This window comes from Xiphophorus couchianus, chromosome 1, assembly GCF_001444195.1.
Source record: "Xiphophorus couchianus chromosome 1, X_couchianus-1.0, whole genome shotgun sequence".
Classification (NCBI taxonomy): domain Eukaryota; kingdom Metazoa; phylum Chordata; class Actinopteri; order Cyprinodontiformes; family Poeciliidae; genus Xiphophorus; species Xiphophorus couchianus.
The window spans coordinates 21,011,309-21,027,860 of NC_040228.1; the positions used below are offsets into that span (position 1 = coordinate 21,011,309).

The window sequence follows — 16,552 nt, forward strand, 5'->3', positions numbered from 1 at the left end:
AGGCTGCGTAAAACAATCACATTAATACTCAGATTAAAATAAACTCTATGCTAATTAGGTGATTTCTTAAAGCATTTTGAGGCAATAGTTGTTATTTTTGGGTATGAGAGTAATGGGGCTGAATGCAAATGCACCGCTCACTTCTTAAATTTTAATAAAAAAATAAACCATAAAATCTTTTCCTTCCACTTCATAATTATCTGCTATTTTGTATTTGTCTTTCACTTCATATCCCAGGAAAATATGTTGAGGTTTGTAGCTGTAATGAGAAAAAAGTACTGAAAAGTTCCAATGGTGTGGTTACTTTGCCAAGGTACTAAAGATGCAAAGTGAAATCACCTGGTAGCATTTTCCCCAGAGTAAATGAAATAGAGCTACTGGCAACAAAGCCGGACATGAACAGCAGCGCTGCATCCTCTGTATGTGTGATCTGTTTTCTTCCTTTCAATCTTTTTTTCAAAAAAACTGTCATACTGAAATGTTTCAACTTTGACAAAAAAAAAAAAAAACTGAAAAGAAAAAGATTTTTATTTAGGACATATTGTTTTTCTAAAATAACTATCAAAAAAATAATTAGGTTTACCTGCTGGGAGATGATCTTTCTGCATGTAAGATGTTTGATAGAAAAGGCTTCTCTTCTACTACAACAAAATTTGTGACTGATAATTAAAAACAGTTTTCAAATTTAAAAAATATGTTTTCATCTACATTGCTGCACACTACCTAATGAACACAATGATGCACCTACCAACTGTTAACATTCATGATCAGAAAAAGTCTTGAGTTTGGATTTGTTTTTATGAGAGTAGACCCTGTATTTCACTGTTATTGATTAATTCAGTACCAACCTGCTCTGTGTGGGAATTTTAAAGCATGCCAAGTTTCCCTTTGCTGACAAGTTTTATAGAGATGCTGATTAAGTTTTCCAGCACATTATGGGCCCTGCAAACTGCCAAAAGTACTAATAACTGATCGAATCACAGGAAATTATGTTCACCTAAGCCCCAGAAAAAAAACACATGAAGTGTTGTCAGAAGGGAGATGAAGGACCAACTCCCCAACTGTAGACAAGCTGAAGACTGCTGAGGCAATCTGGACTTTCTTAACACATGAGCAGAGCTACAGGCTGATCGCCTCCACACCATGATGCAGTTATTCATGAAAAAGAGCCGCAACCAAGTAATGAGGGCTTAAACTGCAAGCGCCTACTCTTCAATAGGTTGACATTTCTAAAATAGACATGAATTTTCTTGTATTCTCACTTAAAAAACTGTTCTATACTTTTATTCCACTTTTAAATGTATTTTGATGAAACAACAGAAAGGTTTTGTTACTGACCACTTTTCCAACGCAATACCAGTATTTCTATTCACAAAAACAGAGGTTACATGTTTCCCACTACAGTTGCAGCCGGCTTCCTTGACAAAAAAGTGTAAAGCCTACACTTCATACATGCTTTTGATTGATCAGCCTTAGTTGATGAGTAAATGATTACTATAAAGAAACCACTGAGAATAAACTAGGAATGAATAGTTATTTTGGCACTATCACAAATCAACATTTCTGGTGTTGTCTTAATGTTAACTCAACTGTACCTTTAACACATTTAATAATTTATTTCTGACAAAAACCTTCCAAACCATCAAGTTGTTTCTATTATAAATGAATAGATGGAATTAAATTGGAATAAGCAATATATTATTTCAAATGCAACACTTCCAGTTCCTGGAAACTAAAAGCTGTGTATGCTAAAGCTTTTAAGAATACATAAACAGCACACTCATTCCGTCTGTTGTTCAGTATAAACTACCCTGACAGCATTCTATCATTTCTTCTGGAACTGACTTACCAGGTAGTTCTGGTTTGGCTGAATCAGTTCTCTTTTCCGATGAAATACTCCTTCTAGGGACATTACAGTTACGATGTTGTATTGCGAAAGGAGTCATGCACGCTCACCTTGACTACCGCCAGGGGGCGATGATGCGCGTCTAGTAAGATCCTTCATTTTAGTTTTTTGCCATAGTAAAGGGAATACAGGTGGCTATTTGAAAAGAATACCATATTAGTTTGTTTTTTTTTTGGAGAAAAATTAAATGCAACACTGTAAAAGCTTAATTGTCCCATAAATGTGAGTAAACGTTGCCTGCTTACAAAAAATTGCTGATTATTTTGTTCTTTAACTTTTAAAATGTAAAAACTTAAGATTTAGTTTACTGAAAAAATGCCGTTTCTGAATTGGCTTGACAAAATGTTTCAAGGCGTCAACTTGAGGAGGTATTTTTACTTAATGTTCCCACAATGTCAAAAGGGTGTTTGCTAATATTTTACAAGAACACTGGAAACAAGCAGATTCCTGGTTTTGAGTTTTAAACCAGGTACATCTTTGCATAATAGTGACGTACCTCGTCAAATTGATTTTTGAATTTAATCAACGAAATTTTACAAAGAGCCAGCAGGTGGAGCTATTGTGCTTGTCAAAAGTCACTCACGTCAGCTAGATAGGTTTAAAATATAAAGAAAAGATGCTGTTATTTTAACCACAATTCAATTTTCTTCATTTCCCTTAATGCATTTCTTTCTTCAAGCACGCTTCTCAAATTTCTTTACACTGAAATAAACATTACAAATAGTTTATTTTTAAAGAAAAAAGATAAAATAAAGTTTTGAAAATAAAGTATGCTTAAATAGTAGGTTGATTTATTTACCTTTCTACAAGAAAAAATTGTGCAAGGGATGACAAGTGCTATTTATTAAAACAAATGGATTTCATATTTTGTCGTTGAATATATGACTACACAATCCACAACTAAAACTTATCAGATGATACACAGACAGTATCCATAAATTTCCTATGCATTAAGAGAATATTGTTTTATTAAAGCACATCACAAAAGATTATACAAATCACACTCTAAACACACTAAAGGCACATTTAAAAGCTGCAAACACAATGACCTTAAATCATTTTCTATTCTATTCAATAAGGTACAGCAGAACAGGTACAGAATCTCTTTGAAAATGACTTTACAGTACCAATACCAGCTATTCCTCTAAGCAGAACCAGTGTTCATACCCAGCCACCATATCGAAGCTTATTAGGCAGATAGATGTTGCTGAGGAAGTCCGGAGCTATGGAGGACAAGGACTGCAGTTCTGCCTTAACTTTACTCTGCTGCATCAGCTCAATCTACAATAGGCAAGCAAACAACTTTAAAGAGGTATGGAAGAGAAAGCTGTACAAACATGTCTAATTTTTATCCTCTCACACACATTCTTCTGTAATGTGTCACATAAGGAAACCTCAAAACTCTGTAGGGACTTTGTCCTTTTAAAAAAACAGTGAGATTTCTTGCACCAGCTTCCAAACATATCAGATCTGTTTATATATATATATTTTTTGATGAACTTGTTGTACGGTATTATTTAGATGTGTAAACAAAAGTAGTTATGTAGACCAGATTTTGTTTGTTCAAGAATGACTAATAAAAATTAGGTATATTAGTAAAATAAAAAAGCAAGTGTTTGCAATAAACAAAGTACAAATGAACTGCATAAGTAAACAACATAACACATATTAAGTGTTAATTTAAATATAGATTCAAAACTTAAACCAAATAAATTTCACCAAAGCAGTCCTTAAATTATTCAACAACCTGAACAGAATTCTTCATTAAACCATTTGTACATCAGGTCTGATCTAAGACAGACCTGGTGCAAACCACCAAGGCTTAAAGAAATTAAACCAAAATTAGAAGTACAGTTATGTCAATAGCATTATTTAACCATTCAGAGAAGACCAGAAAATGGCAAAATAATGCAAATGGTTAGCAAAAACCCTACGTTTTTCCGAAGATGCGGTCCACATGATTAAGTTAAAGAAACAGCGAATACTCTACATGAATGTAGGTTAAAGGGGAAGGTATCAATGGCGCACAGCATTATTGAAACAAAATAGTTAGTTCCAGCTGAGAATCTTTTCAGTAGGATGGTGAAAAAAAAACACTGGAACTTGTCAGGACTGAGGATCAGCGCTATGTCTCAAGGAGAAAGAACAAAGACACATTAAAATCGTCCCCACTATGCTTACAATGAGGTATGATGGTGCCTCAGTAGAGCCTGTAGATTGTGGGAAAGCATGGATTTAACAAGCTAACTAAAAGCACTTGGAGTCACCTGGTGTCAGTGTGAGAGTTGAAGTTTGGCCTTCATTGGCTCTACCAGCAGGATAGTGATCCCAAGCACACCTCAAAATCCACCAACACACCCTTTAAGAGAAGAGGGATGTGTTGGACGGCAGAATGGCCATTATAGTTGTCTTAATTTCATTAAAACTCTTTCCTTTAATTTAAAAAAGGAGGAGAATTTTATTGAACTGACGACCTTTACACAGCAGTTGGCTCAGTTACAAAATTAGTTGCAATTGAGCAAAATACAACTAATTCTATTTAGCTTAGCTCCGCAATTTAATGTGCTGAGCTATTCAAATTGCCTTATTTGATTTGTTTGTTGCAAACACATGTTAAGTGAATTTTTTTACCAATACACCTAATTTAACGTGAGGCTAAATAACTAAAAAGAGAGAAAAAAAAGTTTGTTTTTCTCTTTTCCTGCACTTTATTTTCACTCACCTCTTTGCACCAGTCTGGTTGGCTGGTTAAGTATGGCCTCTTCAGCAGACTGTTGAGCTTGTTTTCATCTGTCTTGGTAAGAGGAATCAGGGAATCCTCAGGAACCCTTAACCTAAGGCAAGTAATTTTCATTTCACATTACTGATTGGAGTAATCACCTAAAACCATTTCTTCTGCCAAACATTTCTGGATTTGTAAGGCACAAAATAAGAAATTAGGTCAGTTAAAGAAAACAAGAAAAAGATGCAGACTACAATTAAATACATCTCAAAAAGCTTTTTTCCCCTAAATTTGTTGAAACTGATGTATACTTAAAATGCCATATAGTCTCAAGTGCAGTCCCTTGAGGGGAAAAAAAGAGGTAAACAGCAACTGAAACCAAAACAAACAATTTAAATGTCCTCCGAATATAATTCCAATTGGAGGCAGGAGGAGGAAATAGGAAGTAGCAAATTGTGATTCCAAACCTCTGCAGGTCAGAAGGGAGAAGGCCAAGCCACATAACGCTTGGGACGGTCAGACTGTGGGCCTCAAATGACATTGACTGTGGAAAAAACCACTCAATTACACAAAATCTCTCCAATGCACACATATTCAATGTGGTTTTATGTTCAAGAATGATTTACAAATAAAACCGGGATGGATACACAAACATAACCAATGAAAATGCAGTTAATCTACTTCCTAAAAATGATCACTCCACACACAGCTACTGTAAACATTCTGAGACTTGAGTTTGTCCTTTACCAGACACCAAATGGAGCATTGCAGAGTATAGAAATAACACAGCACTTACCACTGATCCATACTTGTAGATACACATGATCTCAATGCCTGAAAACATTCAGAGAGAGACAGACACCGACATACCAGAAGAATTATCCTCTGAGATGTGAAACAGAACTTTGACCAGAATAAAACATTACATGTGTGTCTGGCCATGCAACTAGAACAAGGTTGAAAGTATCAAGAGTTTCCGAGGGGAGAGGTACTAATAGCCAAACTAAGCACAGCGCTTTGCAAAAATATCTGTAGTTCTCTAAAAGTTCATGTTACACCAACAAACTTTGTATTTTAGAAAGATTTTATACAACAAACACAAATTAACACATAACTGTGAAGTGAAATAAAATATGTGCTGCTTATATTTACCAAATTACAATAGAAGAAAAGTGGTCTGCATCACCATGTCACTGTGAACACACCATCCCCACAGTGAAACATGCTGTGAGGAAACTTGTTTTCCCACCAAACATGGAAGAGGGTCAGAATGAACGGGAAGGAAACTGTCTCTGTGATGGGTGGTTTTTGAAAACAATGTTTTGTAGCTGAAGGTAAATGTCTTAATAGTTTGTGTCCAGAATGTGTGAGGTCTGCAAAGATGCGAGCTGTCCTTCTCCTCAACCTAGAAGATTAGCCCTGATTAGTCTCTCTCCAGATCTACGTAGCTAAATACAGAACAGTACTGAAGAAAACCTGTTGACATGGAGCAGAGGTTCTTCAGCTTAACAATGGCCTTAACCCAACAACCTTAGTTTTTTTGCTCTTTAAATGTGCAAAGCTGGAACTGAAGACCCCTGAAAGACCTGCAGCTGCAGGTACAGTGAAAGGTGCAGGCACAAACTACTGATTCACAGGTGATAAACACGAATGTATTCCAAACTTTTCACACCTTTAATAGTAAAAAAAAAACAGAAAACTCAGTGTCATTTTCCTTGCATGTTCCAATTATGCACAACCTTGTGTTGGTCTACTACATAGAAACACAATAAAATACACGGAGGTGTGTAGCAGTATGGATATTTTTGCAAAATACCATTCTGTATAGATGCTAATATGTGCTGACTTAGCAAGACATGCAACCCAGCTGTGTTTGTCAAGAGATGAAAGGAGAGCCATCCTGATAGATGTGGTGAGCTATGCAAAGCATGCGTGAGAGTGAAGCTGATCTGCATTCAGATAAATCATCTGTACCATGAGGGTCAGCATCCACCAGGGCGAAGATGGGAATGTGTAACGTATCCCACAGCTTTCTCACCATCAGTCTGCTGTTCACATCTGGCACACCTTTACCCTAACTCACACAAAATCAGTATAAAATTTATTGTGACTAGAGTTACATAAAAAAAAAAAACTACGTGTTGTTTTTTTTTTTTAAAGACAAACTGTGATTAGGATGCAAGGAGAAAGCTTTGTGCAGAGGTCATCATCTAGGAGCCGCTGGAATGTTGCATCCTTCTCTACAATCATGATAAATTTAGCTGATGATACAATATCTGAAAATAATTAAGACTTTAATAATTAAGACACATTTTGTCCAATAACAAAAAAGACTTAAGAATGTATACTTAAGACTGAGCTGGCTTTTAAAGGATACTTCTAATTCCACCGATGTTTGAGGAAATGGAAACAGCCTGAAAAAAAACAACCAAAACAAATACAGGGCTATAAATACTGGTTTACAAAGGGTAACGTCTCATGAAGTCAGTTTGATTCACCAAAAAGGATCCATGTGGAGATGTTGACACATCATGGAGCTGTATAGCAAATTTTGCATAGTGTATAGTACTGAGACATGCACTCAGAGTGTTCCTGTCAACAGTACAAGACCATGTGGTGAGCTGGTGACAGCAATGTGCTGGAAAAAGTGCCAATGAGGCATAAAATAGCAACACAGAAGCTGGCTAATTACCTTACTTAAATAGTGCTGTATGATGTGGGGAAACATTTAAGCAGAGTATTTGTTTCAAAGTAAACTATCATAAATACTTTTAATGAGAATTTGGTTTTTTTTTTTACATTCGACACATGGAGTTAATAAGAGTCCTTTTACTGTGTCAGAAAATGTGCTGACAGAGAAAGAGGTTTAAGCGATTGTTCAAGTATGTATGTCTGTCTAGTATCACTAATTCATTTTAGTCATTGCACATCATGACCCTATTTGCACTTTGTTCTTCGCTGTAATGGAAAATGTAACCATGGAGAGCAGAATGTTTAAACTAAGCTTCTAATAGGTTATTAGGTTGTTTTCCTCATTATTTCTCTTCATGCATAACAGAAACCGGTACTGCGGAACAAAACAAACAGGCATGGCCAATTCTTAACATCTGCACATATATGTAGAGTTAATTTAATTCCCATTGCAGGTCATTATTCAGATGCTATAATAAGTTCTACATACTATGTTGTTTCTGAAAGCAAAATTTAAAATTGAATAGATGGATTGATCATGGACGATTACTAGCATTTCATGTACTATTTGGTAGTTGAAGTGAAGATGACAAATGTAATTGTTTAACTGGGATAGCGTGTCAGAGTTGATGGGAAGAGGAGCTAAATAAAAGGGAATGCTGAAACAAATATGTTAAAGGGTGCAAAAGTCTTGAAACTGGGGCAGCAGTTCGCCTCCCAGCAGGACAGCAACCCTGGACATAAAGTCTGACTGATACACTACTTTAGATCAAAGTATATTTGTGCATTAAAACGGCTCAATCAAAGTTCAGATCTAAATCAAAGTGAGAATATGTGCCAAGAAAATGCCCCTAAATATTAGTTTCTAGTTGTACAAAGCTAGTGGAGATATACCAAAAAAAAAAACTGAGGCTGTGTACACTTTGTAGAAATGTAGTTCTACAAAGTGTTGTCTCAGGGATAAACAGAAATTGTATTGGGCTATCTTGAAAAACCCTAATATTTTTTAAGTTTGTGGCTATAACAAGGCAAAATCGCTAAATATTCAACCCATGTGAAGCATTAGATCTGTTGTATATCCAGGAAGAGTTGATATTAGAGGAAGTGCATTTTATATTTTGGGAAACTTACTGAGGTGGGGTGGCAGTCAACTCTTGTTCCATCCTCCTCCAAATAACACAGATCACCAGAAATTAAGCCCTTGGATGTGGCCAACTGCAGACCAACAATACACAAACACATACAATGACTTTATGAACTCCACATCAATTCTATCTTTGTTTGATCAGTAACACCATTATTTACTTCACAGGTGTTTCCTGAACTATGAAGTGGAGCAAAAATGAAATATGGCACTAATGTAAAAGATTTCATATGTTAGATTTTAGCTAATATCCAAAAGAATTCTGCTACAAGCTTTTAATATAAGAGGTTTGCATTTTCTGCCAAGCAGTCACTGAATTATGTAAACCATCTGTCAGACTGAAATGAATATGCACACGTACCACATGTAGTGATCTGCGAGGAACCTTCAGCATGCAGGAGATGTCATCTATTATACTATCCACAGTTCTCTGTGACCCAAACAGCTGTATGTTGTTGTAATATATGTCCCTGTGGAAGAAAACTTCAAAGTGAGCACATTTAAGAAATGCCGCCTTTTCTTTGTAAAACCACTAAACAAGGATATAGGAATGTAAAAAAAAAGACTTTTTTTTATTTGGCTTTTGAGAAATTCACTGACGACAAATGACCTTTTCGTAGCATAAGAGTTGCTCTGCACCAGCCTGTAGATGACGGAAAGAATCTTCAAAATTTGCGCTTTGAACAGAGAAATACATGTTTTGTTATTTATATTTCACTCACAATCATCAATTCTTTTCTCGTTTTACAAGACAGGAGGAGAAAAGAAACCCAGAAAATAATCTCCTCTTTTCCATGTGAACTGATCCTTAAAAGCCTCTTTCAACATGTTCTGTCTCTGCCAATTTGTCACCTAAAACTAAGTCTGACTTTTACTGCCGTCTGTGCAGTTTATTCATATGTTTATAATGAATACAAATTAAAGCCACATGAAGAACCACACAGCTGGAAATAACTTTTGACTAAAAACAAGCGGGAGAGTTCAATTTGAAGCTGATGTGGAAGAAGTGTGGGTATTTTCTCACCAAATTTAGTAACAGATGAAGAACAGTCGCTCCTAATGGAGGTGACAGAATGCTCTGAACTCATCTGAAGCCCGACAGCACTGTCAAAACTTTGTGCCGAACAAAAAAAAAAAAAAGTAATTAAAATCCATTTACAATATGCTGTGTTTATTTTTAGAGCCACCTGTGAGAAGATTCCAGTTTACCTCTCCCTCTTGACTCTCTCAGCTTTTTACATTTTTACAATGAACTAAGACAAGTTTTGATTCAAAGAAGACTGACAGTGAGTCTTTGTTCATAACATGAGATCACCACAACCCAGTCATTTTAAAGCTCTTTATGGGTTTGCATGTGTCTTCCTTATCACTGTCATCTTTTATTGAACAGGAAGCTATTAAAGCTTCAATCGTGTTGACTGAACAGGGCACGTACTATGCAAATCCATGGCCGCACTTCCTCTTAAGAAAATGAAAAAAATGTAATCATCACGTACAATATTTTTAAATAGGATGGGATCATATTGTGATGTTGCTGGAGAAGGGTGGGTTTAAATAAGTTTATATTTCTACCCACTCCTTTCAATGTTCAATGTATTCAATACATTTCAATAAATTTCAAAATACGAAATTTTGAAGGCTTTGCTTCATGTTAAAAGTTTAGTGTGTGTATTTTAATTTATTTGATGAGTCCTTGTGTTTATGTTTGAAAGTGGAGCTCGCTTTCCACACAGTGAAGAATCATGGCTTTATAACCAATAAATACACACTTATTTACATTGGCCTAGAATGAGATTATTATGGTATGATTATTCAGACTATATACACAACAGTATTTTAGTATTACTGAATTGATTCAGAAATGTATTACCAAAATGTTTAACATGATCCTTTTTAGAATTTCAAACCAAAAAAACAGTAATAATTCCTATTACAGTTAAAATACTGTAGCATTTTGATTATTAAAGGTATAATAATATTGTCTTTAATATTTTTTGTAAGTATGTGTATTCATCTTTCTAGAAAGATAAAAGATAAACATAAAAGCATTTATTCAGACAGCTATCATGCAAAATGGACAGTGCTGTGTTACTCTGTGTTCCATACAAGCAGAAAAGATTATGATGGCTTTAGAGAAAGCGTTATCTTTCTCCAGAATCTAATTAAATGTTCTACAAAGTGCGTAAATTACATGAAGAAATCTGTTAGCAATTCTGAAATTGTAACTTTTTAAAACCTTGGTTTGCAAGTTCCAAGTGTAGTTCACTTCATCAATAATCTTCTACAAATCCACTGGATATGCGGCCAAGTGTATTTCAAGGAGGTGCCAAGAACTTATTTCATTGCAAGGACAAAGGCTAGGTCAGAACTTAGAAAAAATAAAATAAAATCATCAGTAAAAACACTTAAAACACCTGAATATGCAATCGCATTAATGTCAACTCTATAAGCGTCAATTAATCATACAATTTAAAAAAAGCTGTTCACAAACTATAATCTGCATATCTGTGAGGCCACTGACTGGAATATGCCAGAAACAAAAAAGGTTTGCATCATCATGGGTTCAAATCAGGTTTACCTGATATTGGCCCAACTGGATCTGTTGGGCAGTACCAGGATAGGTACTTCATCTCTTGACAGACTGGTCATTATTCCCAGGATTACACCTTCAATTTGAGTTAAAATTCCATCCCTGGATTAAATAAAATAAACGCAATTAATAAAATATCTATTGATCATTGACAAACGCATCTAAAATTGTGCAAGGAAAACAGCGACACAGACACAAACATCTTAATTCAGTAATAATCTGAGACAAAAAGTAATTTCATTACAGACAACTGATTCGAGGACTACAGCCTCTGCGAAATGGAGTGCCTTCTACCAGCTGAGCCATCCAGCAGCCATGATGCACATTTCTGTAATGTACTAATGTTTGTCATGTGACACTTCAGGTCTAAACATAGCTACTCGCTCATCCTACATTTACTTACTGGACATTGTGGCCATACCTCGTCTGTTAACTTATTTTTTTCCCATTTCACAAGTTTATTTGTTTTATTTAATTATTCATAGTTGTTGTTTTTGTTAAACTAAAATAAATGTTTGCATGTAGAAAATAAATGGCAACCAATGTATGTGTTGACAAAATGAACAGAAGCAAAATGGGAAAAGTTAGTTCTGTAAGTAATTGCTGTCACATTTTCATACTTTTATACTAATTTGAGATTTGCTTACATTGTAATAATGCTCAGATGGTTTCCTTGTTTGTGACAGCGAGGTATGGGTAGTGACGACGGTAGTTACATTACCTGAGTAACTTAAAAAAAAATAATAATAACTTTTAGGGGCAATTTTAGGACACCATACTTTTAACTTTCACTTGAGTAAAATCCTTATGAAACATCGCTGAGTAAAATGAAAAGAAAAAATAAATAAGCAAGCTGGCTAACGCTAACACCGTTCACTGACCTTCAGTAACAGAAATAAAAGCGAACTTACTGACTGGTTTCCTCCACAGCACGTTGGTTCTCTGCTATAATGTCGACATTGTTCAACAGCTGAACACGAAGCTTGTCGATTTCAGAAAAAAACTGTACTTTAAAAGCACTCATTATGTTTCTTTATAACCAACTAAAAAGAAGCTAACAGCTGTCTGACGCTTTACCTCCGTGGTTAGCTTGTACCTAAAATCTCGCGGTTAAACGAGACTGATTGCCTCGTGCGGTTATTGGATGAGGACAACTAAAATAATTTTAGTATAATTTGATCTTGTACTAAAAACACTTCTTATAATGTTGCTTTTTTGAATAAAATTATTGAAAAAATAATACATATTTTTAAGTTTAAGTATTTTACCTACATAAGTGCAAAATTATAGGCTACATTATTTTCAAAGTGCTTTAAAAAAATAAGGACGTGGTCTGGACTTGTATTTACCCCATCTATTCTGATACCCCTAAAAAGTGCTTTTCAATCCATCTTGCAAAAATGGAAAGACTGTGGCACATTTTTAAACCTATCAAAACATGGCTGTCCATCTGTATAGACAAGGCTGGAAGATGGGAACTTTGGTTAGAGAAGCAGCCGAGATATCAATTGTAATTCTAAAGGAGCTTCAGAGATTTATATGTGATTTGGCAGAAGCCGTCGGCAGAACAATTGGTGGTAATGCCCTAAAAATCTTGGTATGAGTCAAAGAGTCAAAAAGAAAAAAAAACATGAAAACCCAACAACTGTGAAACATGCTGGTGACAACATTATGCTGTTTCTCACTACCAGGTACAGGGAAATCTGTTAGAGTAAATGTGACTGTGGACAGAGCTAAATATGGGTTAATGCAGGAAGAAAAACCCACAAAACATTAAATACTGGGGCAGATGTTTACTATCAAAGCATGTTTCTCTGTTAAGATGCCCTGGTTAAGTTCCAGACCTAAATTGAATTGGGAATCTGTGCTACTCAATTTGAATAAGGTCAATTTGTTTTGGAAAAAAACAAAAGAATGAAGAAAGTATTTGGTCTCTAAATGCACAAAGTTATTATGGACATACTGGCAATACTTTTTAGTTGCAATTGCAACAACTGGTTTATCGAACATTTTCTGCAAAATAGACTGAAAGTTTTAGAAAATATGACTTTACTATAGTATTATTGTGTACACTTAATTGTATCTCTTAAAAATACTTGACAATTAAGTAAGTAGGTCACAAATCTATTTTCTTCTTTTCACAAGCTAATAGTTATTACTCATCTTGTACCTCTGTCCATTATTACGATCCAAGAATGTGTGTGGGCTGTAGTGGTTTAAGGTAATAAGCCAACATTGGCTAGTGCTAAGAAAAAATTCCCATTAGCACCCTCTGTGGGCCTCAATAATGAGACGTTCTATCTGAGCCTGCTGCTACTTGTCCAAGGTGTGTCTGCTGAATGTGCGTGTCCTGCTGTTTGCGTGTGTTTCTGTGGTGGTTTCAGAAGGACGTGGGTGGGGGCTTGTTTTGCTGTGGTAAAAGTCCACAACGAAGAAATTAATAACATCGTTTCATCTCAGACACGTGGAATGAATTTTTAAGCATCATTTTGAAAATGCAATGACAACACATGCCAGCATGTGTTATAGATTTTAATGAGATATTATAATCCCTTCTCAATAAGGAGTTAGCTTACTGTATGGTTGACTAATTTCAGCTGTTTGAAACCCAAACAATAAAATGACTTTAACAAAATGTGACAACCCTAATATTGTGCATGTTTTCTATCATCAACAACCCTTTAAATCTGTTTCTGATTCTTTGTTGCGTCATTTAGCTAACATGTTGCTTCATTCTTAAAAAAAAAAAAAAGAAAATGTGCCCCGTTGAATATTAAGTTCTCCAGTGTCCACAGCTTTTAAACCTGTTAGCAGGCATGCTGAGTGTGTGTTTTCAGTGGCACTGTTGTCTTTCTTTCTCAGTGTGAAAGCCTGGTCAGAGTGTGTGAACCAAGATCTAAAAAAATAGGGGTCCATACCCCTGACCTGACCCTGAATACTTCCTAAAGTTCTCCCTGAGTGACTGTGACAAGCTGCTTCCATTGGCTCTTAATATCTTTGTAATTGCTATCTTTTAGAGATGATGAGCAGCCCCCCACTCAAGCTGAAAATAATCTTAATATGTGAGAGACCGCATGTTGCCAGAGTCCTTTTTCATCTTTCCCAGAAAGCCCCGAGACCCCCGCTGTTCCTTTGGCCAGAGAGAGATTTGCGTCGAGTGTGAGGCCCTAACCTGAGGAGACAGAGTGCAACGAGTCATATGCATGTCTCGGGATGAGTGTTTGTGCTGGGCAAAAGGAGGGAACTCAGGGGGGAAATAGGGGGCTCCAGGGTCAGAGGAAAGAAAAGAGCTAGGTGGAAGGAGGGGTGGGGGGCACTCTTTGCAGGTGAGGGGGATTAGCTGCAGCTAGAGGCCCATCGAAACTAAATACAGATCTGTCAACCTAATCCTCACAAATAGAAAACAGAGCTGCCCTCCTTTCACAATCCACATAGTTCAGCACATCCACCTCCTACTCCGTTGCCCCCCACTCCAAACACACACTCACACAGTATACCTCTGGGTCTCCCATTTGTCTGGTTCTCATCAGCTTTGGTCATTTTGGCTATACCGCCCTCTCTTTAATGACCACTATCCCCAAAAGAGGAGCTAACAGATCACCCAGTGTCCAGTTTGACTGACAGATCCACATGGCCTTATGGAGTGATGGGACCAAGAGTCAAGGGGGCAAGGCCTCTCGCTACACAGAGAGGAATCTTAATGGAGCCAGAGCCTGGAGCTGCATTAAACTGGCTGGACCTTTATCAGGCCCACACACCTCAGTAATGGATGGTGATAAGTATGTGGCCGGGTTTGCAGTGCGCCTCACTGTCGAACCTGATGACACAAGTGACAGCGTGCCTGAATGATAACATCCTGCAACAGAATAAGCACAACTAAGCCTGGCATTAAGGGAAAGCTTAACTAAAATGGTATCTCTGACTGTCAGCACCAGCAGCTATAACTGATGGGTCTGGCTGCACTGCTTAGGGCTACATATCAGATCCAAGCTACTCCGGTTTTCCCAAGTGCCATATCCAGTTGCAGACAAACACAGAGCTGACAGGACATACCTCATACTGGCGAAAGTAGGTAGTGAGTGATGGCAAAGAGTCCTGCAAGGTGCAGCGTTTCAAATAACGTAATATTGTATTTCTTACCAAAAGAATTCTGACAGTTCATTATGATATGTGATGAAACCCATTTGTTACAGCAATTCTAAACTGATAAAATAGACCTGATGTGAAGGCTAGTATCGGGTAGCAGTTGCTAGTTTCTGTCACTTTTCATTTTATGTTTTAAGATGCGGTACTTTGAAAAAGTCTTTGCTCAATAACAAATTTCATCTGTTTTTTGTTTTTTAGGGACATTTGCAAGTTTCAGATGAATAAAATTTAAAAGCAAATGAGACACACCTTTTAAATGAAGATTTGGTTCTTTAATGGTAAAAGACTATTCAATTATGTTCTGTGATAACAGGTAACTGAACACAAAACTTATTAGCTGGTAGCAGCTACTGCCACCAAGCATCTGAGATACATGTCATTCTTTATCACAGCTCTGGAAGAATCTTTTTAGAGTTGAGAGAAACTCACGTTGAAGAGTTTAGAGGCTAAATGGCCTGCATTAGGTCATCACCCACAGCTTTTCAACTAAGCTGGATGCTTTGTTAAGTCCAGACTTTAACAAAGCGACTTGGATACTATAATTTTATGTTTTTCAGCAATACAGAGGGAGGTCTCACTTATTGGGGTGAGGTTTCTTGATTTGTGCTTATTTGCTTAGTCAGGTGGGCCACTAGGAGTCTCTATAGGCCCTTTATGGTTCAGTGGCTTTCACCCGAGTTTCAACTTCTTAGAAATGGCTTTCTAAACTTTTTTCAGACTGATAGAGGTCAGTCTTCAACTTTCTCAACTGCTCTTGAATTTATTTACATCAAAACAGCATGTGTTGCTTTTAGGAACATTTTAGCCTCCTTCATGTTTCAGACAAGTTCTTAAAATTAAAGCGATTTCCCAATTTTACAGGACTGATAGCGGTCTGCCTTGGTGGTAATTAAACTCATTGGTTAAACTTATAGTTTATTCTTGACTTAACACGGTCATAAATTTACTTCCAGGAAGTAAACTGAAAAATAAGGGAAGTTGTATTAAATCAATACAACAACAATATTTTGATTGTCATTACATATTTTACATTATATCTGCAGTGTAAACCCATGTAGCTCCTATTATTTATTTATTAAGATATGGGGATATACCATCCAACAACTCATTAATTTTTACTTTATTTTATTTTTGCTTCATCCATGTTTGTTGAAGTCACATAATATTTATTCCTTTTGGTTGAGGATAATACAATAACAAATACATTTCCATAAACTCAGTTTGCATCACTTAAAATGTAAAATAAGGGTAATATATATCAATTTATTCAAAAGTCACTTCTGTATTTAAAATGTTGAATATTTGTACTAATATTTAATGGATCAGGCTTTAAAAGATAAATATAATCATAAC

The 16,552-nt window shown here is 36.1% G+C and overlaps 1 protein-coding gene across 2 annotated transcripts; it reads right to left on the reverse strand.

Annotated features, from left to right (window-relative positions):
- Window positions 1-2,737: 2,737 nt before the first annotated feature.
- spo11 (SPO11 initiator of meiotic double stranded breaks) lies at window positions 2,738-12,166 on the reverse strand. 2 transcript variants are annotated; one of them, XM_028037686.1, is made up of 14 exons: window positions 11,965-12,166; window positions 11,042-11,155; window positions 9,488-9,576; window positions 9,074-9,140; window positions 8,825-8,933; window positions 8,448-8,534; window positions 7,006-7,042; window positions 6,795-6,904; window positions 6,603-6,702; window positions 5,425-5,462; window positions 5,096-5,172; window positions 4,629-4,740; window positions 4,174-4,265; window positions 3,056-3,187 (listed from the first exon to the last, which is right to left on the reverse strand). In XM_028037686.1, the coding sequence occupies exons 1-13, from the start codon at window positions 12,075-12,077 to the stop codon at window positions 4,215-4,217; spliced, it is 1,104 nt and encodes a 367-aa protein (XP_027893487.1). In that variant the 5' UTR covers window positions 12,078-12,166; the 3' UTR covers window positions 3,056-3,187; window positions 4,174-4,214. The 2 variants fall into 2 exon arrangements, with proteins under 2 accessions (XP_027893438.1, XP_027893487.1); XM_028037637.1 differs by lacking the exon at window positions 4,174-4,265 and having other exon boundaries at window positions 2,738-3,187.
- Window positions 12,167-16,552: the final 4,386 nt, after the last annotated feature.